Source organism: Ammospiza nelsoni, chromosome 5 (assembly GCF_027579445.1).
Source record: "Ammospiza nelsoni isolate bAmmNel1 chromosome 5, bAmmNel1.pri, whole genome shotgun sequence".
Classification (NCBI taxonomy): Eukaryota; Metazoa; Chordata; class Aves; order Passeriformes; family Passerellidae; genus Ammospiza; species Ammospiza nelsoni.
This window is the reverse complement of record NC_080637.1, coordinates 57643180-57669195: the sequence shown is the minus strand read 5'-3', so window position 1 is coordinate 57669195 and position 26016 is coordinate 57643180. Positions and strand designations below refer to the sequence as shown.

The window sequence follows — 26016 nt, the reverse complement described above, 5'->3', positions numbered from 1 at the left end:
CTAAGTGGGCTTAATCCCACCTAAATGCAGACATCAGAATGCTAAAATGGTTAATTTCTAGAGAGTTACCTCAGGGTCCTTTATTGTCAACAGAAAACTCTGAAGAGCTACTCTACACCTGCAGAGCTACTCTACTCCTCCTCAGACGGGCTCCAAATGAAACTGATAGTGCAGGAACCTCAGAGTCCCAAGCCTAACTTAGGAAATGAGAAGCCCCACTGGCCCCAAAAACGGAATTACAAAAATGTGCAGCAGTAGTGCAGATTTCTCTTAACACCATCTTCACTCTCACACTGCCACATGCAAATATACAAATTTCTACATAAATATATGAAACTCTGTTTTACAATCCAGTACCACTAAGTGGAAGGGTTTCTGCAGTCTCCATGTTCTGGTTAGAAAACTTCCCTCAAGTTTATTCACGACCAGATTTGATGAACACATATAACAGACCCCTAACATCCTAGAAGATTCTGATGGAAAACCCAAGGCCTGTAGGTATTTCCTCAAACACAGCTACCTCTAAAAAAGGAAGCAGATTCTTATCCCCCATCTGCATGTGCAGTCCTAGATTTTTTTCCCCATCTCACAAATTCAGTTCCAGGAAATGTGAATCCCTGAGGCTCATGACATGCCAAGAGGTGCTGCATGTTCCTGTGGGTGGGGTAATAGATGAGCACTCTCTGGAGCAGGGCTTGATCCTCAATTTGTTCTTGGTAGTGCTGTAAAAGCTCTTAAAAAAGCTGTGAACTTGGACTATTTCTGCATCAATGGTAAGGACTGAGCTATCTCTGATTCCAGCTCTTCCCAATTTTCCAAAAGCTGATGTCACCAGCTTTCAAAATCTGTTCCTAGAGAGTGGCTATGACATCCCTCAGACACTCAAATATTCTCCATTTGTGCTGAGTTCTTATACAGCAGTGCCAAACCATTCATCTTAGATCCAGGCGAGCACAGTGGAAATACAGGAGGCTTTACAAGAGCATGCCCTTCTGTGTTAAAATTCAGGTACATGATGGGAGAAAAAAGCCTCCTTTCGTGCTGACTGACAATCTGAATTTAACGGATCCTCTAGAAAGTGAGGTTTAAAAAAAAAAACCAGTAAAACTTGGCATGTGATTTAGAATGTAGCTCATTAGGACACTGCCTTTCCCCACTTACATAGTCTCCTAATGCACTGAAAATACTGACAGGGATTTTTAAAACTTACAAGCAACAAAACTTTGGTTCAACAATATTGCTTGAATCAGAAAGAAGAGCACTTATAGAGCAATCTGGTAATTTTTAATTTTTTTAATCTATTTATTTATAAACGAAGGACAATTTAAAAGGCTGCCTGTGCAAGCTATACTCAGTATAGCTCACAGTATCTTTACCTATGGGGATGGTCAATTCTCAGTGTTGTAACAGGTTTTTGCAAGTTACAGCTGAGGGTAAATGCAGCTCAGTTATACAGGACAATGTGAAAAATGTGGCCAGATGTAAGGAAAGCATGTGTTTATTCATGTATCTATTTATCTGGCCTGCAATTCCTGTATATAATCTCTGACATTTTTTATATAGGTACAGCTTTGTTTCTGTGTAAAATTAAAGAATAATCTACTGAGCTAAACAACAGCTCAGGCCAGCCTACATCAGGTGAATATCCTGCTCTTTTTGCCCAAACATCTTGGCATCAGCAAAATTCAATCTCTTAAAATTGCTGCCTAGCATGTCTTGATGTCCAACAGAGGCTAAAACCCAACCACTTGCATGGAAATTGAACTGCTGAAACATGCTGCAAGGAAAAAGGCGTCAGCCAAACATTAGACTGGAATGTTCTGGTACCATTTGCAGAGCTTTGAGGAGCTGACTTCTTCAAAGCCCACAGAAGTCAAGAAAACTGAAAGCCACTGAGATTTCAGGGGACTTATGTTAGAAGCAGGACAAGAACTTGTCCCAGATTGAAGGAATGTGGCAGTGTTGGTTTACAAAGCAGGTCAAATGAGTATATTGCTTGAACTGGATCCCAGCTGGATCACTAAGAAATACTCCAGGCTCTTGTTCCCCTGCTAGGAGGGTGGGTGCTGCATAGAAAGGGGGCAGGACAGTGGAGGAGGAGGAAGGTGCCCAATTGCTGTGCTGGCCTCCAACAACCAGGGAACCCCTCTGGCTGCTGGAACTGCTCCTCAGCCTCTGCACTTCATTTGGCTCAGGAAGCTACCTCCCCTTTCTTATTTCCATTTCCCTCTCCTGAGCATGAGCAATCTTCTGAGACAAGATGCATGTGCTGCTTCCCTCTGCCTTGCCAGAGGTTCAAATTGCTCCAGCTGCACAACCATCTATTTAGGAGGGAGGAATCTGTTTCAGCACTCAAGTTTTGAGCACCAAACCTGTGATTTAGCCCAGAGCTGCGTATTTAGTGCAAGTTAAATTAGCTTTTTTAGTTACCTCTGTACAATACAGGAGATTCTGTCATTTCTGAAAATAAAATGCATATTAATGACATGTGAGAAAAAGTATTTTTTGAAATAGTTATTACTTTTACCAAGAGCTTTATTTTCTGCTCTCACTTTTCAGTATGAAGAGGGCTAGTCTTCTGAGTCAGAGCTCAAGAGAAAATATGTAGTAATTACTGTGTTGAGAGCTTTCATTGTAGGATGAAAACAGTCATGTTTCCTGCAACTGTTCTTTCTATGTATGTTTTTCTTTTCTTTTCACAACTGAATTTGTGTGACTTTTCTAGCAGCAGGAAAATATAAACTATTTGTTTTAAAATAAGTTTCTGAAGATACTTCTATAAACAACACAGAACTGCTTTTTAACCTTAACAAAAGTATCAACAGCTAAAATCAATAGGAGTAATAGAGCCTTTGAAATTTAATATGCTTCCTGTTTGGCTTCCTGTTGTAGATCCAGTCTATGTTTATTTGCACATAATCATCCAAGCAATAAAAAACTTTTAAGTTCGTTTCTTTGCAGTTGGGAGCAGAAGGGCAACCAACACCCACAACACCATCATTGGTTACAGCATTACACACTGGAAGCAATGTTAGAAAGGCAATTTTATGCAGAAATGCTTCTTCCCTCTTTCCTCCCCACCTTTCCCATGTAAAAAAGTGATAGGAGAAATTGAGGTGTGCTGTGATGTGGAAAGAGAAGAGGCCAAGGACCCTGGGCAATTTTAGCAGAGTACAAAAGGCAAGAAAACAATTTTTCTTCTGTGGTTATCTGAGCTGTATGGCTGGTTTTACACAGAAACATGCTTTGACACCAGTGCTGGAACTGTGACTGGTTTATTGCTTTTAAATTGTCTCACAGCTGCATCTAGATATGGGTGTGCTGGGGCATCGAATGTCCTTTGGCTGCAACAGGAACTTTGGGCATGGCTCAGTGGCCGTGTATGATCCCTGCAGAGCAGACTTACTTCAGTCACAGAGAAAGAAAAACAGTGCTTGGCTGGTGTCACAGAACTGAGGAATTCCACTTGGTATGGCATGGTTTGAATGATAATTTACAAAGCATGGAAATTTTTTGTTGCATACCATTATGACTGCCAGTTGGTGGGTTATTCTTATTTTGTCCTAGGTTACTTTTCATTATTTGCCCCCCCTTTTTCTTTTTTTTTTTTTTTTTTTTGCATCTGTGTGCACATTTCATATTGTGGATCTATTATATGCTCATTTTTTTATGACAGAAATTTAAGCTTCTAAGAGGTGCCCAGTGATAACTGCAGCTATCACATGAGCACCTTAACATTAGAGGAGAAGCAGAAAGGCTGTAAGAATTCAGGATGATTAATTCCACAACAGCTTTTACAAGCACACACTGTAACAGAGCCCATTGCTGGATGCTCTCTTGTCCGCTATAATCTCACAGCACTTCCACAGAAAAAGTTGGAAGCCTGTTACATACAAAAATAATTTTCACCTCTTCAGTGCTGCTACCAGCACTGGCTCTCTGAGCCCACAGAACCTGAGAGATGAGGACTGGGCAGGTGGTGCTGGGATGAGGCTTTGCCCAGAGATTCCCATTCTCTGGAGTGATTATGCACTCACTGCACAGTTCCACTGGCATCAGCAGCTATTATGCAGCAGCTGTATAATCAGGCATTTATTGGAAGAGGTAGGGAAGGAAGAAGGCCACATGTTTGTCCCCTGCAGTCCTGAATGGCAGAGGGTGATATAACTGGAGAAAAGCATCGTGTGAGTTTTGATGTGCAGCTGTTGGTTTGTGTTTTCTGACTGCTCAGTGAGCATGATCAGCTTGCCATGCTGGGATAATGTGATGCTTGCATCATTCCAACCCCCTGCAGCTCCAGGCTGGGGCAGAGGGGCTGGAAAGATGGGAAAGGCCCTGGGGGTGCTGGGGACAGCGGCTGGACAGGAGCCAGGCGTGCCCAGGGGGCAGGAGGCCAATGGCACCTGGGCTGTGCCAGCCATGGTGTGGCAGCAGGGCCAGGGCAGTGACTGTCCCCTGGGCTGGCACTGCTGGGGCCGCAACTTGAATCTTGTGTCCAGTTCTGGGCCCTCACAAGACAGACATTGAGGGGCTGGAGCAGCAGGAGGGGCTGAGGGAGCTGGGGGAAATTCAGCCTGGAGTAAAAGAGGCTCAGGGGGGACCTTGTTGCTCTTTATCTGTATCTGGAAAGAGACTGAAAACAGGTGGAGGTCGATTTCTGCTCCCAGATAACAAGCAATAGGGTAAGAGGAAGCAGGCTCAAGTGGGACCAGGGGAGGTTTACGTTGGATATTAGGAGAAATTTCTTCACTGAAAGAGCTGCCAAGCACTGGCAGAGGGTACCCAGGGCAGTGGTGAAGTCTCCATCCCTGGAGGGATTTCAGAGCTGTGTGGATGTGGCACTTGGGGACATGAGTTGACAGTGCTAGTGGAATGATTGGACTCCGTGACCTTAAGAGTTTTTTCCAGCCTAATGTTTCTAAGAAAACTGATGTTGGTGTAAATCTTCTGGGACTGCAGCCTCACCTGTTTCCCAGATAAATCAGATTTTTGAAGATTTTTGTTCTCTTAGGGTTCTCAGTTTGGCCAGCTGTGCAGACCTAGCTTCCCATTCTTCCCACTGTTGCTTATGTTCCACAAGCTCCCTTGCTGATTTTAAAATCACAAGTAATGGGTGTTCTGCTGCATCTCAAGACATTTCCTTGATCAACTGCCAACTTAAAAAAAAAAACAAATTTGGAGGAGATAAATCCCACTGGCAAATTTCAGCTGGATAAATGACTTCTGTAAACTCATCTTCCAGCATAATGTCAAAAAAATTAATCAAGCCAGGCTTCCAAGCAGTTTCATCCATCTTAAGATAGGTGGAATGAATAACCACCTGGAAATGCCTCTTTCAATGTGTTAGTGAGGATAACTAGTAGATACAGGATTTTTAGATAGCTAAATTGACTAAGTTTAATCCTGCTCTTTATCACCAGTAAAGATTTGTATAATTAGATCTTCCAGGTATTGGATATTTTTCTGTCTGTGTACAGTCCTCTACTATCTGAAATCTCTGGGCCATGAAGAATTTACAGACCAAGCTCGAATTGCCTTTTAATGTTCTTTTAGCCTTGAGCTTCCTTAACTCCATAGTCTGACAAACTTTCCAGAAGTCCAGTAAGTTCTGCAGCTCTCCCTGAATGCTTTCCCATCTGTCACAAGGAGTTTTCCTGCTGCAGGCCCTAGGGAAGGTGGTGTTTCCCTCTAGCAATCTCACACTACTCGTGAGACAGTTGCCTACTTCTAATTGGTATCTCCTCTCCATGAACTCCAGAATTCCAAATTGTTTAGCTATCATCCCACAATACTCTCAAAAATGCATCCCCAATTTTGTCTTATTTTTGTTGTTCATGCAAACACTCATGGCGCTCTTTTTAATTGGGATGCCTATTTTTGTTATGCTGTAAGAGGTTTCAGTGAATATTAAAAAAAATAAATTGAGTCAACTGTCATTCCATCATGTAATTTTCTTTAAAATGCCTTAAAATGCAAATTAGGCTGATGTTCTTCTGGCTGCTGGTAACTTCAGCAGCATGAGAGAAGTTTGGGAGGTTTTTGGTGAGTGAAAGGCTGATCTGTGGCTGCCTTCCATTCCAGTCACAATTTATTCAGAATGTTTTTGGTGAAGCTGTACTGGGGATGAGCAGGTAACAGGTTCTGGCTTCAGCAGCTCCTGTGACTCACCACTTTCCAAAGACTGTGAATGCAACTGAAAATTACTTTGCCTCCATCCTCTGTGTGAGTGACCGAAATCTGTAACAGTAATCAACACAGAATATACCTAGTGGCTGTTTAATTAATTTACTGTAATTCCTGATGAAGCTCACTGCAGTTCCTTTTCTGTGTGACAGCCAGCAGTGATTTCCAGCAGACAGGAGGCAGCCTGTGTGGTGTGTGCTCAGCAGGGCTCAGCTCAGGGATATGATCAGGTCGTTAATACACACAATTCCTGTAACTAGGACAGCTCCTTTGTGCATAAACTCCTCCCTGATGTACCAGAGCACCAGTTCTTCAGGAAGGAAAATTGTGGGTGGAGCTCATTCCCTTCCAGATTTGAGTCCCAGAGTAATTTTTCTGCTGTGAGCTGCTGTGCAAACACCTTTCCATCTCTGCCTTTAACATTTACTGTCAATAGGTCTGTCTCCCAAGCCATTCCACCTCCAAGATTCTTGGAGCCTAAGTAAAGGTTCCCACTATTCAGAAACACCAGGAAACAGATAACCCTATTGGGAAGTGAAGTGAGGTAGCTTATTTCCACACATAACCACCTTTTACACACCTTTTTTGTGTTCCTGTATATTATGATGGGTGCCAAGCTCCAACAATTACTCCTCTGCTGCTGGTCTGTGCAGGCTACATAGTGTTGTGCTGATTAAACTCATCTCCAAGTTCTTTGAAGCAATGTGTCTCACTTGTTCTGTTTTAGGATCATGTTGTCACCTGAGGTGGGACTAACATTAGCAGCATTTCTAATTGCTTTCCAGTGACATGTCATATTCCTGCCATTTCATGTCTTAAGTTGGTTTTATCTCCTCAGCATTGCAAATTTCCAAGAAACTTTCTATGTGGATTTCAAACTCTCCTCAGAGGTATGTTTTTTTCCTGCAGTGAATTGTAGGTGTCTGTGCATATTATTTATGACAGTGTTGATCATGTAACTTTCCCAAAAGCTTTCAAGTGCCTGAAAATTGTTTGCTGATTGACATCAGTGTTCTCTCATGTCTCAGTGAAGAGTATAATGACACAGATTTCAGTGCTTCTTGATCTATTTCTCTTTTGAGACTTAACAGCCAAGATATGTCTGATACCTTGCTAATAATGAAAATCTGTGTCTAACTTCTGGTTCTTTTAAGTTCTTTTTTTGAACTGTTCAGTGAAACATAATTATAAAAACAAGGTCATACAGACAAGTTTTAGCACTTCTCTGATGAAATGACTACTGTGGTTGTTTTCATTATAATCTCATCAGGGGACAGGGACAATAAAAGTAATGATATGGTAGATTCCTGACCTCAGCTCTCACAGAAAATAATTGTCTGACATTGTTACCATTTACAGTCCCGCCTTCAGCATTATCATATAAGTTTCTGATTATTCCATTAATGTCTGATATCCCATAATACACCATCATTTCACACAGAAATTTTAGCTTACTTAAAAGATCTTCTGCTACCCCATAGAAGGATTATTTATTATATATAGCTTTTTGCTTAATAGTAACTCTGAAAATATTAAATAGGTCAACACATGATCTTCAGTACTCCTTGAGTTTAGGGAGTTACTTGTTTTTTGACATTCAAAATATACTTTGGGAGTTCCTTTTCCAAGGTGAAAGCAGTGGCATCTTACTTTAGAGACTCTTACCTTGTTTGTTCTTCCTTCTCACTTCTGTTAAAAGCACCATAGATAGTTGTTCTGGAGGTATTTTAAGTAGTTTCTGCAGAAGATGGGCAGTATCCTGTCTATATTTTTTTTTCTGTTTTATTTTTGAAATGTGTTTTCTTTCAGTTCAGAACAATGAATTACACTAAATCTCCTACTTAAAAATCCCATTGCCACTTGGCATAAAGTAAGGACTGTCTGTTTAAATCATTAACTCCAGCTTCTCAGCATCTCCTGTTTTATTCTTTCTATCCCTGGAAAGATCTTTGGTTCATGCTAAAGTTTTTCTGTTGTACTTCAGAACCCAAGTGAGGATGCTATTTTATTTTTCTGTGCATATTTAAAATGTGTAAAACATTACTCAATTACTGTTGAACATCTAGCACTTAAGAGGATGCCAGGGGTAGGACTTCTGTAACTATGAAAATATTTGTAGAGTCTTTTAAAGTTTAGTTTACTGGTTCCTATTGTGACAGAGGAGATGGAATAGGTCGATACAGTTTGGGATGTCAAACTCCTTCCTGTGTGATGCTACAGTGTTGTGACATTATGCAGTAAAACTGTGGGCTTAATTGGAGTGTTCTGATTTCACATAAATTTTATACTGCTATCTGCTACTTCAGTAGTGTCATTCCATATCTGTATCATGGGATTGAGGTAATGATCTCACTGCAAAAAATTCTATCCAGAAATAGATGATGAAATTTAAATATGGAAGATTTTCAGCTCTGATTTCCAATAATTTTACTAGATATCATTTCTCAGTATGAAGAGTTCATTCAGCAATAGTACTCAGATAACCTTTTAACCACTCACTTTTGAGTGAGTTACTAATTACTGTTTTCTCATACTTCATTATCATATTTAAGTTAAAGTGATTCAACTGTACAGTCCCTTTAAAAGAAAGATTTTCTTGAAGCTGATAAATGCAACAGCCCCAACTCAATGAAAAGGCTGAGAAACAGCTGTAATAGGGAATATCAATAAGCCCACATGCCATGAATTTGAAGTTAAGAATGTAGAGAAATCAGTATGGGGTCTATAATTTACTGAGCCAGAGGAAAAGGAGAGTATGGAATGAAATGAACAATGTGTACTACATATGTATCAACAAAAGATGCATTTTGGGCATATCTAGTACACAAAGACTTAGATTGAACTGGACAAAAACCTTGCACGTTGGCTTAACTTCACATGCTAACAGTCAATTTCTGAACACAAGGAAGAATGGAAGCAGGCACTCAGTAACTTTAATTATTTAAATGGAAATGAAAAAACCAAAATCTCCCAATTTTTTGCATGTTGTATCGAGGCAAGCAAATAAGACTTGGAACACTGCAGATTTTGAGGTGTTTGGTTCCAAGCCCACCGTGTCTTTGTGCTTTTGGCTTCCTGCCCTGATGTGCTGGCTTGGGCTGGGGTAGAGCTAATTTCTATTTTAGCAGTTATGCAGTTCTCAGCAAGCAAGGTAAGAATATTTAGAAGAAAATTCATTCAGCATTATCTGTTATTCTAACCCAATATATTCCAAAGGCATTGGAGGCCCACAGATAATGGTAGATGTAGCCTTACACACTTACCTAATCTCTGTAACCAAACAGATTTTCTAGGTGATGTCAATTTCTAGAGAGTTCTTTCAAAAAAGCACAATATAAGTTTTAAATTTTTTTTCATCTTTTTAAAAAACCCAAATTACTCATGCTCTGACTTGCTAAATTTAGTCTAACATAAAAGTCCAGGTAGGGGGTCTAAATAAAAAACTATGCTTGGTCCTATGATGCAAAATTCTGCATCTTTAAAACAGCATCATCCTATTGCTATTCAGTGAAGTAATTCTGCAAATGTGAAGCTGAGATCTTATTTACCTAGAATCGAAGGAGGCAGTTTTTTTCCCTTGTCACTGTAAATAATTATATCAAGAGCAGCTTCTGCACTAACTCCTCTGTCACCACAATGGCTCATGATTTTCGTGGACTGTGTGCACAGTGACCCACTGCAGCACCAATGTCTCATCACACAGGCAAGATTGCAGCTCCTACAAGTCACTGAAGGAAGCACTGTAGTGATAGCCTACATCCTGTTTCAAAATCTGCTATCAAAGCAAATTCTTTCACAAGATCTTTTTAGCCACCAGCAAAATATTCATGCGGTTTTGTATAGTTGCTGAGGACATGCTCAGTTACCTGCTGGCTCCCAAACTCTGCCAGTATTTTTATAGGCTTTATTCTCTCTGGTGTTTTGGTAGTCATCTGAAGAGGTGTCAAGTAGCAGGTGAATAGCATCGGGCTAGAACCTATTCTATTTGTTGTCCGAAAGACAAAGTGCCCCAGAGGAATTCACAGCAAAAGCAGATTCCAACATTTAATAAGGGAAAGTAAAAGAGACTTGCCTTTGCCTAATCCATTCCAGCTGTGTGAAGGAAATACAGGGGCTAACCCTGCTGGGCTGCTTCTTTCCTGATTCTAGCCAAGCAGCAGGTTTCTGAAACAGAGTCACAGAGCACATGTGTGATCACAGGCAGTGCCTCTGCCTGCTGTTGTGCAGAAAGGCAAAGAACACAGAAGCAAACGTTGGACTTCAGGACAGTATTTATTCCCTGTGATTTGCATCCTTGATGGAGGTGAGGAGGAGTTTAACATCAGCAGTGCAAGGCTGAAGGATCAGGTCTTCCTCTCACATCCAGAACAAAACACAGCCACAGAGGACCTGGACAAATTCTGCCAGGCTGCCCTGGCCCATGCTTCTTAATGTGATCTTCCTCTTTAGTCTGTTTTAATTATTATTAATTAACAATATTCCCACAGTTGTGAGAACAAGTTGTTTCAGCAGTCAGGATTTCGATTCCCCAACTGGCAATATTCCATTTTATCGTCTCCCTGGCTTTTACTTTGCTGAGCAGTAGAAATAATTTGCCTGCTGCTTGTTGCAGTTCCATTTCCAGGTGTAAAAGCTTGCTCAGGTAAGCAGAGTGTAGGTTCTGCCTCGGGCCAGGGAGCGTGGAGGGCGCGGCTGATGCTCTGCAGGATCACCACGGGACAAGGCTTGGCTCTGTGAGCTGTGTGAGCTCAGTCACTGTGGGCTGTGCCGGGCTGGGGCTGCACAAGGTGCATCCACCCTGACCTTCCGCCCACACGGGCCCTGGGCAGCCCTCAGGTGGTTTTCATACTAAAGAAGAAATCAACATTAGTTGGGCTGCAAAATCCACACACTACAGGATGCTTCATCCATTTAGTCCAAATGGGGTTGGATGCTCTTGAGATTAATGATTTTCCTTCCTATCCTGGCACGACACTGCAAGAGCAGCCAGAAGCTTGCCTAATGGATTCCAGACCTCTTTACTTATAATAATATTATGGCTATACATGGTTCTCTTTGTCTCAAGTAAACAATGAAGTGATCCACTGTGACAAATGTTTAAACATTATAGGGATGGGTTCTACCCACTCTATATTATAACTTGCTTGATTTTTCCCTCTGACATACCCAATTCATTGCCAATTCATAGGCACTTAAACTAGGGCAAGGAAAGAAATGCTGAAATAAAAACCAATTACATAAATTTTTTGATCCAGGAAGATACAAAAACTACTTTACAAGCTATAGGTTAATCCTGACATCCTTCTTGGGACAGTTCCTTACACTGTCAGTTCTCTGCAGTACTGGGATTTGCATGTCATCATGTAGTGTCTTCTAGAATGGGCATATTTGTAGCTGTGCTCAGATGAATGTAGTACAGGACGTTAACAACTTGAACAACATCTGTCATCACAAAAACTTGAAAACTTGTTTGCAAAATGTTTTAAACTGTATTTAAGTTTTTTATGCCTGGGGGTATATCCATACCTGTCAGGATTCAAAGGTCTATTCTGATCTATTCTCCATTTTTAAAATGCTTATCTGTACACAGGAACCATTCTTACAGTAGGATAACACACACACACACACACACACACATATATACACACACACACACACACAGGGTGTTTGTGAAGTGCTAAAGAAAAACACTTGTTTTCCCTGCAGACAGAAAAGCTGGGATAAGTTTAGGACACATTAAAATGGCAACATAAACTGAAAAGTTGATTTTTTTAGACTGGAAACCTGGTGTGTTACCAAAGCAGGTGTCATAATCTAGAATAATGGAAATTCAGGTAAAAAATGTAAAACAGGTCTTTTAATAGACTCAGTGATTTTAAAAATGGGGATGGAAATTACAAATCCAGTAAGTGTTCACTTCTTCACAGATAGTATGGTTACATTTTGAGAAGACAGTACTGAGGTCATTCATCAAATATAGACTGCAGCAGAAAATCAGACTCTGAAACTAAGCCTAATTTCTGTAGGTCAAAATTATCATATTTTCATCTATGTAACCTGCAGATTATCTAAAAGAGAAATAAATAGCCAGGCAACCCACTCCCCACTGTTTTAGCAATTGCTATAGTACACAAATCTGTCATTTTCTGAGGGAGCTGTTTACTCAAAATCCTCTTTTGCATGCTAAACATCTTGCCTGTGATCACCAGTGCCTATTGCTATTTTTTCTGTATCCAACTCACACTGAATCATCTGTGCTCTTGGTTCAAAGGCTCTAAGTTCCAAAAGCTGCAGGTTACAAGAATGAAAATATAGAAGCTAGTATGCTAAAATACAGGGGATAAATAGGGTTTTGAAAAGGAAGCATCTACTCATTTCTTCCACTGACCAAGGAAAGGACTAGGGGAAAGAACAATTTTGTGGAAACTGAGGGGAGCACAAACAGCTCACTGGGGAAGGAGTGTTACTGGAGGGGCTTATCAATGCTCATCTCCTGCCAACACAGGACAAGGAGCATATGGGATGTGCTCACCTGATCCTAACATACATGGCCTGCTTAACGCTTTGGGAAAAGCAAAGAAACAGAACAGGGGTCAGTCATGAGAAGTGATCAGGAATCAAGCCTTCAAGAATATTGCATTGTTCCAACTTATAATGTTAGAGCAAACTAATAGTACATAAATTAGCAGATTAATTCATTTTTGTACATGTACACACACGTATTAAGCCAGGATACCATTACTGTACTACAACAGTGTTCTTAAATTACATGGCAATTTTAACTGGAGACTGAAAAAATCAATGTGCAAAAAAGCTGGAAGAATTAGAGCAAGGAAAAAGGAAAGAGGAAGTGAAAAGGAGAACGCTCACAACAAAGCACAAGGAATTCTCTCTCTTAAGTAGCAGCCTCAGCCTCTTCTGTTTGAGCAAGTGCTGCTGGAATGGTCCTTCAGCCTGATCTGCACTAGATACATCCAGGACTGGCTCCAGTGGCAAGCAACCTCCTCTATCACTGAATTAACCATCACTTCTTTCCCTATTGCAACAAATCTTTAGCTCTATTTGCTCTCTATTTACACTTAAAGGGCAAATGATGAAATCAAAGGAACATTACTGTTACCATCCCATCTGCAACCCAGCGATACCCAAAGGTTTCAGACTGACATCAGTGCTGAGGCTTCATGTACTCCACAGCTCCAGGAACTGCTGTCATCTTTTTCACCCTACACATTTTGCCAAAACTCAACACTCAGCCTTCTGGAACTCTTCTAAAACACAGTGGTGACTCGGTACTCACTCTGCATCCTTCCAAGTACTAATGCTTTCTTGGTAAGAAGAAAAGTCCCTGCCTTTCTTGACACCTTTTTCAGAGTAATGTCTTACTCAGCTCTCTCCCTTTGCTTTCATCTTCCTTGCAAAACGAGTCCAAAATAAGTCAACGTCATTTTGTCCCGTGGCTGTGTTTAATTTTTTCTATTTATACTGCAAGTTCTGCTTGCTCCCTTAGATCTGCCTCCCTTTTGGTCTGAGGGGTTTTGTTGGAGGTTTTGTCTTGGTTTCATAGCATTTAACCTTACAATAGCCTACTTGTGTCACTCTGTCAAATGAGATCAAGCAAAGCTTTTGTGGCTGTGCATATAAAAAACTAACCTGGTTTTAATGTTGTTTCTGTGTCTCATGCCACAAATAGAGAGGATTTGTGACATCTCACATGGAAGCTATCCCAACGTCACTATAAATAAAGTCTCTTAAAACCAGAGCAACAGATACACATAGCAATTAGTCTTTGGGACCAGAACTACTTTTATAGTTGATGCAGATTTGTAGTTTGTTTGCATGACATAGTAGTAAAACTGTTCAGCACAGAAAGATGGCAGCACCTGTTTCTCCAAGAAAAGGAATAAAAGATGACTTAATATATTTTAGAGTGAGACATTACTCCTAAGCAGTAATTCAACAAGACAGGTCATGATGTAAATAATTATGTGCTAGAAGTGGTGCTGTTCAGCCTGAATTCACAGGTGCTTCCAAACACAGGGGACTGTTCACACTTCAAAACAGCAAAAGAATATATCTCAGTATGGCTTTACTTACTTACCAGGCAGATGTACTCTGAAAAGACACCAGGGGTGGGCTTAAAGCATCTCCTTTTAAGGTGTGTACTGTCTGTGATGTTCGAGGCTGGGGCTGAGTTTGAGGCTGTGTCTCTGGCTGAGGCTGTGTCTGTCTTGGGTCCTGAGCAGGGTTAATCCATCGACTCTGGCCCGGTGTCATCCACTTTCCATTGATTCCCCAGCGGGCCAGGTAAAATTTGCAAATATCATAGTTCATTGAAGAGTAATATAAAAGGTCCAGTATCAGTAAGATCACCACAAAAAAGCCATAGATCCACACTCCCAACAGTGCACTGTAGTTGCTGTGAAAGGAAGAAAAGGGACAACAACTATCTCTCAGTAGTGGTCACTGCGTTAGTTCATCAAGGTTGCTTGTTTCATTAATTATTTATTGATGTCTGAAACAAAATATTTTTCCAAAGCATGTGTCTTTAAAATTAAGCTATTTTTTCCAATATGAATACTGCTATAAGCATGGTTTTTAGAAACTAAATCCACCTGTCTTAAAAAAATTTTTGTCCTTCTCATCTGTCCATAGGCTATCCAGAGTGGCTGCTAAAGAGACCTCTTAATATGGCTGGCAATAAATTTTAGGAAGAAAGAACATTGGCAAAATAATGTCAGACAATGCACTTCACAGGAAGGAAAGTATGTACAACACTGAGATGTATATGTTGGTGTATTTATAATGTGTATATATAGATAAAGGCCATGGCAATTATATGGTGCAGAGAGCTGTAAATCTGTGACAGATGACTAATGGTATTAAAAGAAAGGGGGGGAAAAACAGGAGGAAAAATTGTAAAGGGTCAAAAATATGGAGATCAAAAAGGGGAAGAAGTGCTAATGCCCTGCTGGAGATGAAATATTATTAAAAGAAAAATGACTGTCAGGTGTAAATGCAGTTTGGATTGGAAACTGTGTGAGTGGGGAGAATGAGATCAGAACTGAGATAGAAAGAAATGTATAAAAATGAGATTGTTAAGTAGAAAGCAAAAGAAACGCTGATCTAGATCCATAAGCTAATGTGGAAGTACATGTACTGGAGACTATAAAACCGAGAGGAAGCTGAAGGGATGTTAGTAAAAAATGTCATTAGGAAGGCAGTCTCAGAAAATTTATATCCAAGTCATGGGTGGGTAACCCACATCTGCATCGGGCTGAACTCAAAGCTGAACACACACTCAACTGTGCTCTCCTTTCACAGCCAGTCAGAAAAACTTGGAGGAAATCATATTTTTTTAGGACATTGATCAAAATGGAAGAGCTTTAAGAAGAAAAAAAAGGATGAGAAGATATGCAAAACAGAAGGGTATTTGGTATTTTAAAAATATGTCCTCCAGCCTTTCTGGATCAAAATATTTCAAGTCTCTGCTTTGAACTTTCATTTCCATTTAAACTATTGTATGACTCTTCCATTTATACTTTAAAAAAATTAGGATTTGAAACAAGAAATCAGAATTTTACTGTCTGTCAGCACTTCAAGAGAGTGATTCTTCCTTTCAGGGAATGATTTTTCCACTACACAGCTATAATGCCCTTAGATTAAATGAAGTTTCATTTTAAATAACTAACAGGAGGAAGGTCCAAGCTGTTAATGGCTCACTTCCCGTCTAACTTTAGGATTACAAGCCTAGAATTAAAATTTAAAAAATAGAAAGAAAACAGAACATTTCCAGAAGGATTAGAAGTAGGCAAAGTTTAATATTCTGAAAACCCTTAACTCCAGAGTATTTACCTCTGCTAAACTTACACATGCAAGCCTAACTTCACACAACAGAGGGTAGATCTTAGTAATGCACTAAAATCTGCAGTTCAGGCCCTTAAAAGTAAAACAGGACCTGGTTAATCCAGGCTTCTCAGCAGTGCTGTTCTTGACTTCCAGTAGATTTAGTCCTACTGGGGGTAAATTCTTCTATTTTCTGTTAAAAATAATAAAATGCAAGCAAAAGCTGGAAAAGTCAGGAAGAAATGCACTTGGATAAATCCCATTCTTGTTCATCATTACTTCCAATAGGACCCATTTTGCATACAGGTGAGCTGTATTTGACCCACACTTAAAAAAGCATATTTGTTTTGGCAACAATGTGAGAAGCAAAAATATTCCTTCTAGTTAACTCAAAAGAATTTTTTTTGTATTTTGGGTATTTAATTTTATCCACCAAAATTTTGACTAGTGAAAATTAGAGCTATTTTGAGTGTTTCAATTTAAAGCAGTACTTTAATAATCATGTCAATATGTAAGCTATTCATCTGCTCCTCCTAAAAAACATCTGTTTCTCACAAGTACAAAAAATGAAAGGCTGCTGCTTTACATTAATTAACAGACAATGGGACAACAGCACTATCAAAAGAGCCTTGTGAAAAATCACAAGTAAAAACAGTAAGTAGTATGTTTAGTATGCAGAAGGATATTCCATACATTGATACCTTCTGTTTCTCCAACGATTAAGGTGGAAGAAAATGGCAGTTTTTCTGATGGCTACTAATAAAAATTAAAACTGACCTGCAAATCAAGATGTCCTCATTAGAAAATAAACAATCTTATTTACATGGATTAACAGTAAGGCCAGAAACACAGAAGAGAACTCAGAATCCAAAAACTTCTAGGACTTGCTCTTTCACTGACCTGAATGATTTAATTGTCAGTTTACTCTTGCAATCTGATTTTCCTGGTCTTTGTTTTCATTTTTACTAAAACTGAAGTGTGAACAGATTCTAAAAGTGCTGAGATTGAAATTATAGATTTGTTCCATTACAGGGTGTATCAAGTTGCATCCATCTCATTCATTCACTTTTTGAGACAGATAACAAGCTGGTTATGACTAGCCTATATCTTTTTAGTAGATTTTCTTGAGTTTTATGTGCAGAACAGGAACAAAAAATAACTCATTTGGGAATTCAGGTTTGAAAAAGCCAGCAAATCTGAACAAATTGCAGGCTGAATTCTACAGCTGCAGAGTTTAAATGTGGGCAGATGGTCATGGAAATAGTTCCCTCCTGCTCCACTTAAAAGGGGCAGTTCCTTGGATTAGTAACAATAAGGGCTGCCCCTAGGAAATGCAAGGTTACGGCTTTGGTGCTGAGGAAGCCAGAGCACTTTTTGCATCTACACTTTAAATGAGATTTCCCCCCCATTTTGCTTTATAATTATCTCCAGGCTTTGTCCAATCCTGGGTTTTCCTGAGGAATCTGTTTCTGCCGTACATGAGAGGTCTTTCCTGCCAAATATTTTTGCAACAGCTGTTAGTAGGATTGCTGATTTTTTTTTTCTTTCGTGTAAAGATGACTCTCTGAGTGCTATTTAAGCAAATACCATTTCTGCAGGGGACGCTCAGTACCTGGAGAAAGATGGTGCTGTTCTGTTCTCACACTGCTTTGGGTGCTAGTGTTGGAATGAGGTGTGCAAAAGCCATTCCATGCTGACAAATCAAACTAAGAGATAAGCAAAACCATGGATACACTACAGACTGCCAGACCAATGCTGCAGTAGCAGATTAAGGACCCCTATCGTAGTGGTACTACTGATAATCTACCAAAATACACACAACAAAAAACCTGACTATGAAAACTAGACAAACTAGGTTCAAGTGAATACTATTTTTAAGAATAGCTAAACAATTTCTTAGATGGTTTTAAGGGAAAATAGTTTGGATCAAAGAGCTTTTCCTGTCTGTTAGACATAATTTTTATTTCTATATTTAATACTAAATGAGTTATTCACATTCAAAAATATTATAGACTGATTAATTTGCATGATTACAAAGATCAATACTCCTATATTTTCCTTTTATAAAAAACATATAAATATCGTGTTATAGTAATGGAAAAATGTAAATAAATGTGACTATAGTTGCATTGTGGGACTGGTGAAGACAAATGTGCCTTTTGAGCTGTGCCATATCAAAGAAGTCTCAAGTCACTTCATTAACTTTTTCCCTCAACTGTATTATAAAACAAGAAATTTGTTTTGGTGATCACAAAAATGGCTAAGGGGAAAAATAAACCAAATAATAATATTGAAATAAACCAAGCAATACTGTTGAATCACTCTTCCCTGAAAACTATAATCCATTTTTTTAAAGTTCATTGCTTTTCCCATATCTTAAATTATTCTCCCTTGCCACAGTACAATAGGTTTCATTAGATTTTTTTTCAGTGGTGTGTGAAATTAGATCTAAACAAAAAGCTGACTTTGTCACTGTAAACTGAAGCCTGGAAGCATTAGAATCCAAATTATTGTGTACGATAGATAAAGTCAGAGTATTACTTAAGAAGCTATTTGCAATGTTTTTAATGTAGGCACATATGGTTTTCTTCTTTCTGCTCCTTCTAAAAATACCAGGGAGTTTTCTACCAAAATCACTGAGCTCAGGGTGAGGAGATCTCTCCTGTCTGTCTTACTCCATGGATGGAGTTTTACATAGAAAGCAGCATTTCTTCATTTTGCTGTTCCTGAGAGATTTATCTGAAGTGATGTTTGAGGAACAAGGCAACACCAGTTCCATTCCTGCACTTATCTACACTACAGCTCCAGAGGCTTTTTACTGTATCCAGTAGGATGTCACATACCTTTGCAAAAGTTCTCACACAGCTGATGCTCCTAGGAAGTCCTGGACTGGATGGTAAATAGTCTGCAGGTGGTTCTCAACCACAAATCTTACCAACAAAAACCTAGACGGGTACCTCTTTCTGCACCACAATTGAACAAGATGACTTTTGAAAAATAGTTCTACATAAAAACTAATATAATACTTTTGCTCTAAATATTTTTATCAAAATAAACGCTGTAGTTCACAGAATACCAAACTAATTTTTTTTCCAAACTGCTTGCATACACAACAGCCCTGTGATATGAAGACCCCTGGATTTATTTTTTTGGGAATGTGTGCACATATGCAGATGTGAGCAAGCAAACAACACTGGAGGCAGAGAAATGCTCTGTGTCCCAGGGCATCTTTTGCAATCAGCCTGGACCTGTTCCTCTGCCTTGGAAAGGCTGGTTGCCCTCTACATTCCAGTTTGCTGGTGAAAGAAAGGGCAGAAGAGCCTTCCCTGAGTAAGCTCTGGTCATGACTACACAGAGGAGCTGCTGAGACACTGGGAAAAGCCTGAAGCATTGGCTTAGTGCTTGTCAGAACTGCCTTTGATGACCTCTCTGAGACAGGGTGGTCAGCAGTGCTGATGCAGGGTTTACAGAACAACACAGCAAGAAATAAAACAAAGTTGCTGTGTGCAGGACAAAGACCTGGAAAAGCATGGGGGCAACATCCTCGTGAGCCCATTCTTGAGGCTCATTTTACCACTCTAAGTGTGCAGCAGATTCTAGCACTGTCTGTGACTGCCTGCAGAGCCCTTCTGTTCTGAGAGTCTGGTGAGGACCTCTCTGACATCCAGGGCTGCTGAGGGAGCAGGGCCACCCCAGTACACAGAGGGGCAGCACACCCTGGTTTTTTAGCATGTGTAGAGCACACACATGTGTGTGGGCTGGTTTTTTAGCATGTGTAGGAGCACTGGGGCTATAAACTCCACCTGGTGGCCTGGGACTATTTATGTTGCCAGATTTGGGGAGCTCCAGGTGAAAGCTGCTGGATTGTCTGGGCTGCACAAAAGGTGGAGAACATGGATGGTCTTTAACAGGCTTGGTACTACAGTGTCTTCCCAGCATTCTGTGTGATCTGTTCTCATGATCCCAGATGCACTACAAAGCCAAGGCGAGAAAATTTCACCTGAAGGATGTAACTGCACATAAAGTAACACAACAGTATAGATCCACATTGATTTAAAGATATCTTATACGGGTAGAGTCTATTTTTGTCTGTCTTTGCAGGTGATTGACACATTAACAACCGGTAAATTTAGAGAATGCAACTTTATGTCTGTGCAAGACTGAAATTTCTCTGGGCAGCTCTGTATGAGTGGTGGGTGTTAAGGAAGGCAATGCTTTGCTGACTCCTCAAGCTGAGCACAGCTGCACACAATGAATTAGACCAGCCAGCATCTGTATTCCGGCACCATTATCATCTCCTAACAGCCCTGCACTTGCTCCCATTGGGGTGAATACAACAGACCAATTGACTGGCACCACAGAAAACACCAAAATCCTCTTGTGAACAACAGTCCATACACTGGGATTCCACCTGTCTTTAATCTGCTCCTTCCTTGTCCTGCAGAGGCTGGATACCAGAATAAAATGGCAGAGAAAGCAGATTGATCAGATTTCGATCTTGGGGATTACACCAAGGGAAATCACAGCCGATCAGTGTGGCCAGAATGTCAACACTAAATAGCAAACTGACCACAAGGGAAGATTTTGTTCCTGTAAATAGATATTCAGTAACAAAGATCTATTTGCTACTTCCTATTTCTTTATAAATAAAAAACTTACTGACATTCATTCTGGGGGACAGCCCTCAGCAGAACATGGAAGTATCCCAGGTAACAGGCAAGGAGACCACACAATATTGGTATAAAAGCAAATACATTCTGTTCCCCAAGGCTAGTGATTTGTTACAAGAGATTAAGATTCAAAAACATCAGGGATTCCAAAAAGGGCATTTGGGTTGATATGGAAAATGTCAGCTCACTTCCTCTCTCACCTATGAACAGCTTTGGGGTTTATTTTTACTGATGCACATTTAAACATAGTTTGGATCAAATTAGGGTCAGGGCAAAGACTTTTCTAACTTTTATATGTAACTTTTTATTTGTCACATTTATATGGAACTTTTACTCTCCTTGCAATGTTTATAGCCCATGTCAAAGCGAAGAAAGCAAAGCTGAAATATTCTTTCTTTTAGGAGCTCTGCAACAACAAAAAACCTTTTAGTAATGGTTTTCTGTATATGCAATTATTCTAATTGCTTCCATCATTAAGTGCACCTCAGACTCTGTTATTAGACCAGGAACAGTTTGGTGAGGAGTACTTTAGAACTCATTTACTTACTTATGCATATATCCATCTGCATTCCCTGTTAAGTTCATCTGCATAACAGTCTGAAATTCTGTCTCATTGCAGCAATATTTAAACACTGTGTTGTTATGGTGACAGCAAAAGATGTAAGATTTATTGTCAGAAAGACGGGGGCAGTGAAAACCAAAGTGGTAGCGACCTTTGTAGTCCGTGTATGGCTCGCAGACCCGAAAATGTGCGGACAACACTGGAAAACAAAAACAACATTGGTTTTGTCAGTCACTTGTGTTATCTGCATCATATCAACTCTCATTTTTCAAGGCTAAACAACTGTTGCTTGATTTCTGGAAAACGTCAGTAGTACAGAACTTAAATGTTTTAACATTTAGTACTTAAAGGTAACAATGTTCAGACTTCTGTTATATCTTGAGTTCTGTTGCTTCTATGTTCGATTATCATTGTTTGTTTTAAGGAAAGGGAGTAATGCCCTCCATGTTAAGAGGCACAAAAGTGTTTAGGGAAATTGTTTCACACTACTGTTCTAGTTATAGTGATATCCATAACCCACAACAATGTTCATGCTTGATTCTCCTGGAACGACTTAATAAAAACAAAACGTCTGTGTAGAAACTGCAATGAAAGTTTGATGGCACTTGGTTTACTGTTCCTGATTTCTTTTCTTCTTCTCTAAAGGTCAGTCTTTGATAAGGAATAGTGTATCAGAAACAGTCATTACAAACAGTATAACAAATCTGAGCAACTTTGAATTTGCAAATAGACAGAACTAATAAAATACAGGTTGTTCCTGGGAGTTTTTACGTTTCTTCTTTAACAAGTTCTCACGTAAAGTGTTTATTACAGCTCTGAGAACATTTTTCTTTTTTGCAGTCCTGTGTCACACTGATTTCACCATCACTTTTACTGGGGTAAAAAAGAAGCTGTCCACTGATACCCTTTTCTCATCTTGGTTTCCCTGAGTTTCTGAGTTTTTCAGTTGTGCAGAGGGACAGGGTAGAAATGCCTTCCAAAATGGTCGTAAGCAAACATATGCAGCTTCCTGAAATACTTTTATATTGTATTTGCAGGGAATGCCCCAACAAAGGCAGGGATGATAAATCTGACTCTATGTTCTCAGAAGGCTAATTTATTACTTTATGGTACTATATTATATTAAAGAATACTATACTAAAGAATACAGAATGGATACTTACCAATGCTAAAAAGATAATAATGAAAACTCGTGACTCTTTCCAGAGTCTCGACACAGCTGGGCCCTGATTAGCCAATGTGTCAAAACAACTCACACCAAAATCCAATGAAACAATCACCTGTGGGTAAACAATCCCCAAAGACATTCCACACGAGCACAACACAGGAGAAGCAAATGAGATAAGAATTGTTTTCCTTTTCTCAGAGGCGTCTCATCTTCCCAGGAGAAAAATCCTGGGCGAAGGAATTTTTTCAGAGAATGTGAATGCCACACTTTTAGGAGTCAATGTTTGTTTCCACATTCACAGTTTGTGTTATGGTAGGCCTCACAAGATCATTTAAGAGTGCATGTACACAGACACCCCAAAGGACTTAAGCTCTAAGGAATGTGAAATGTGGAAGCTGAGTCTGAATCCTCTCAGCAGTGAAATGTTTGTTCTTTGGAGAACTGAGGCTCAGCAATGAAGTGGGCAGCTGCAGTTCATAACGTTACACCAATTAATAAATGATACATTCACTTTGGACTGACTGAATTAACTCTTTTAATTTGGTGCATGAGTTTTCTGTCAGTTTACCAGTACAAGAGGTTACACATAATGACTTGCATGGATTTAGCTGAATGGCACTACCCCTCTGCACAGAGCCCCTCTTGATCTGAAACTGCATCTGTGCACCTTGCCTGTCTGATCCTCATTTTTTTCTACTTTGCCTAAAAAAAAAAAATAGCCTATTCCTAATACTCTTGTTTGTCAATTTTATAAAATATATTAATTTTAAGACAAATTTTAGGGATTGTGACATTGGAGATCACTTTATTTGTGTGTGGAGAGGGGGAGCCTAGAACAAAAACCAGAGTACTAGGCTGATGACAAGGTAATCTTGTACTGCAGTCTGAGTCAAGAAAGCCCACTCCAAATATTTATGTATGCACACATATACCTGGCATCATTACTTGCATGAAAGATGAAATCATTTTTGTAGATTAATTCAGCCAGAAACTGAAAGTGCTGGAAGAAAGTAATTTCTAAAAGAATACAGATATTGAGAACACTAATTACCTACCTGTTCTTGCTCTACCTCGGAAAAAAATATGTGTTCCAAATGTGAGGATGCTATCATCAGTAAAGAAACTTTCTTTACACTTAGGTTTTCAATACCCTCTGAAACTCTTGTAACAAATCTGCATGTTCAAATTCTGTCACAAAATCCACACAGCATGTAATTGCATGGGAATGAGTTTGTTTGAACAAGTACTTTGCTGCACACCCCTCCTTAATTAACAAAGCAGTAATAAAAGTGTGCCAGGATAGATTATGTTGTGAAAAACCTCCATGTTTGCAGCTGGAAGGGACCTCTGGAGGTCATCTCATGCAAATCCACTGCTCAGGCAGGGCCACCTGATACCCAGCACCATGTCCAAATGGCTTTTGAGTATCGCCAAGGAGAGAGACTCCACATCCTCCACAAGCAACTTGTGGCATTGCTCAGTCCCCCTCACAGAGGAAAAGCATTTCTTGACATTGGAGGGAGCCTCTGAGTCAGTTTGTGCCCCATGGTCTCTGGTCTCGTCCCTACCACTCAGGGGTTAAGCCTGCTCATCACTGCCAAGAGTTTGGTTTAACTGCACATCTGGAAGTGTCCCCTGATCCCTACATGGCTCCTTTGCACATTTTAAAAAGACAAGAATCCCCAAACTTCTCTGAGAATGAAAACCGAGGAAAGCATGATTATAGAAGAAAGAGAGAAATAAGACAACATCAGGTCCTAGGAGGACGGATGTCTGCAAAGAAACAGTCCTAAGCAAATCCTTGAAATAGCAAAATGTGTTGGTGATTAAATAAAGGCACGATGTGAGACTGAATGCCATTCAGAGCTGGGCAGTCAGTGTGGGGTGGGTTACCCCTGCTGGGCAGCTGAACACCACACAGCACCTTGCTCACTTCCCCCTCCCAGTGGGATGGGCCAGGGAATCAGGAAGCAAAGAGAAAATTCATGGTTGAGATAAACACTGTATAACAAATAAGAAAAAACCCCATAACACCATCAACAACAAAAAACAAAGCAATCACTTATTACCAGCAGACTGATGTCCAGACAGTCTCTGAGCAATTTTTCAGTAAACTCCCACCCTAATTTCATTGCTGAGCATCCATCCCATGGAATAGAAACCACCTTGGTCAGTCTGGGTCAGCAGTGCCAGCCTGTCACCGGCCACAGTTCTGTGATACCAGCACTGCTTTGGTCACCAGCCTAAAACACAGCCTTGACCCCACTCTAGCCAGACCTAGCACACAGAGAAAACACTTCCTCAATTTATTATAATTTGTGTAATTTCAGTTGCTGTCTGTTCTTCTCTGTGGATACAATAAACAAAGAGAGACAATAAACAAAATGGGATTTATTTTCTTCCAAGTTTTTTTTTTGTTTGTTTCTTTTCTGAAAATAACTTCACTTAAATCCTCAGGTTTAAAGGACCTTATTTCTAAAGAAATACTTCAGATAAAGGCATTGTACATGTAAAGGCCTTAAATTGTCTGTTGCAAAGGTGCGGCTGTGTCTGGAGTTGTGAATGCAAATTCTCAGGCTATTTTTGAAAACAGTTGCCACAGATGCTTCTCTCTCTGTTCCAACTGATTTCAAGAGGATAATCTGTCATGCTTCATCACCACAAGACTTACCTACTTTACCTTAAAAAATACACTGCCAGCAAATGTCAAACTGTTACTTCTCTATCTAGTCACAGCTAGAGATCTGCCTAATGTACATTTTTAATTTAGATACTAAATTTTTAAAGCCCCAAGAGTCTTTGGATGGCTGGTGTTTATCAGCCTTCCATATGGAACCACAGAAATATCCATATGTATGCATTTTACCACATATTAACTTGCTGTGTGGATGTTCATTTCCTACTTCAAAGAAAAAATGCTGTAACGTGTAAATAATCTGATGATTTTTGCTTGTTAATATAAGTCTTGCTGTCAGCACTGATTTTATAAATGTGTTTCAATCCTTTAAACGAAACGGTTTAGATTTGCAAAGCCAATCTAAGAGTTAGTGGTCAGAAAGTCATCCTTCCAGAATGACTGCATGGTGCTCCTCCCTTTATTATACATTCCTTGTGTGCTCAGTAAAACCAGTGAGTGCTCACCACCCCTGAAACGTCACTGTGATCTTGCTAGCACTGAAATACAATACCTCAAGTTTCAGTATTCTCAACCCAGAAACTGATTACTGAGATTGTTAATCTTATTATACCAAAGACCTGGAAGTGAAGCAATATGTTACAGATGGAAGTCTGTAAATCTAGGGCACTCAAAGGGAATCTTGCCATTAGATTTTCATTTCAGCTCAGGTTAAAAATGAGGTTTATATTCCAGTGAGAGTAGTATCCTTTCTCCCCCACACCCCCTATCATTCACTGCATAAAGACAGTAGTTTTCCTTTATGGAAACTGATCTGTCTTGGACAAAAAAAAAATTACACTGGCTGGCTGAAAAATAATAAAAAATTTCCTCCTGTAAAATGTGTTGTGAGTTACCAATGACCTAAACCCCTTCCTGCAGATCACAGTGGCAAAATTCCACAAGGCAGGAGCAG

General features: G+C 39.8%; 1 protein-coding gene across 2 annotated transcripts in view; it reads right to left on the bottom strand.

Annotated features, from left to right (window-relative positions):
- SHISAL1 (shisa like 1) overlaps window positions 1-26016 on the bottom strand; it is a 72938-nt gene that overhangs the window by 10885 nt on the left and 36037 nt on the right. The window contains exons 3-5 of one of the 2 annotated variants that reach the window (XM_059472487.1): window positions 21244-21457; window positions 14282-14599; window positions 10836-11031 (exon numbers count right to left, since the gene is read on the bottom strand). In XM_059472487.1, coding sequence (XP_059328470.1) covers window positions 11016-11031; window positions 14282-14599; window positions 21244-21457 — 548 coding nt within the window. In that variant the 3' untranslated portion in view covers window positions 10836-11015. Of the gene's footprint in view, window positions 1-10835; window positions 11032-14281; window positions 14600-21243; window positions 21458-26016 lie in introns of those variants that run through there. The other variant, XM_059472488.1, reaches the window with a different exon arrangement.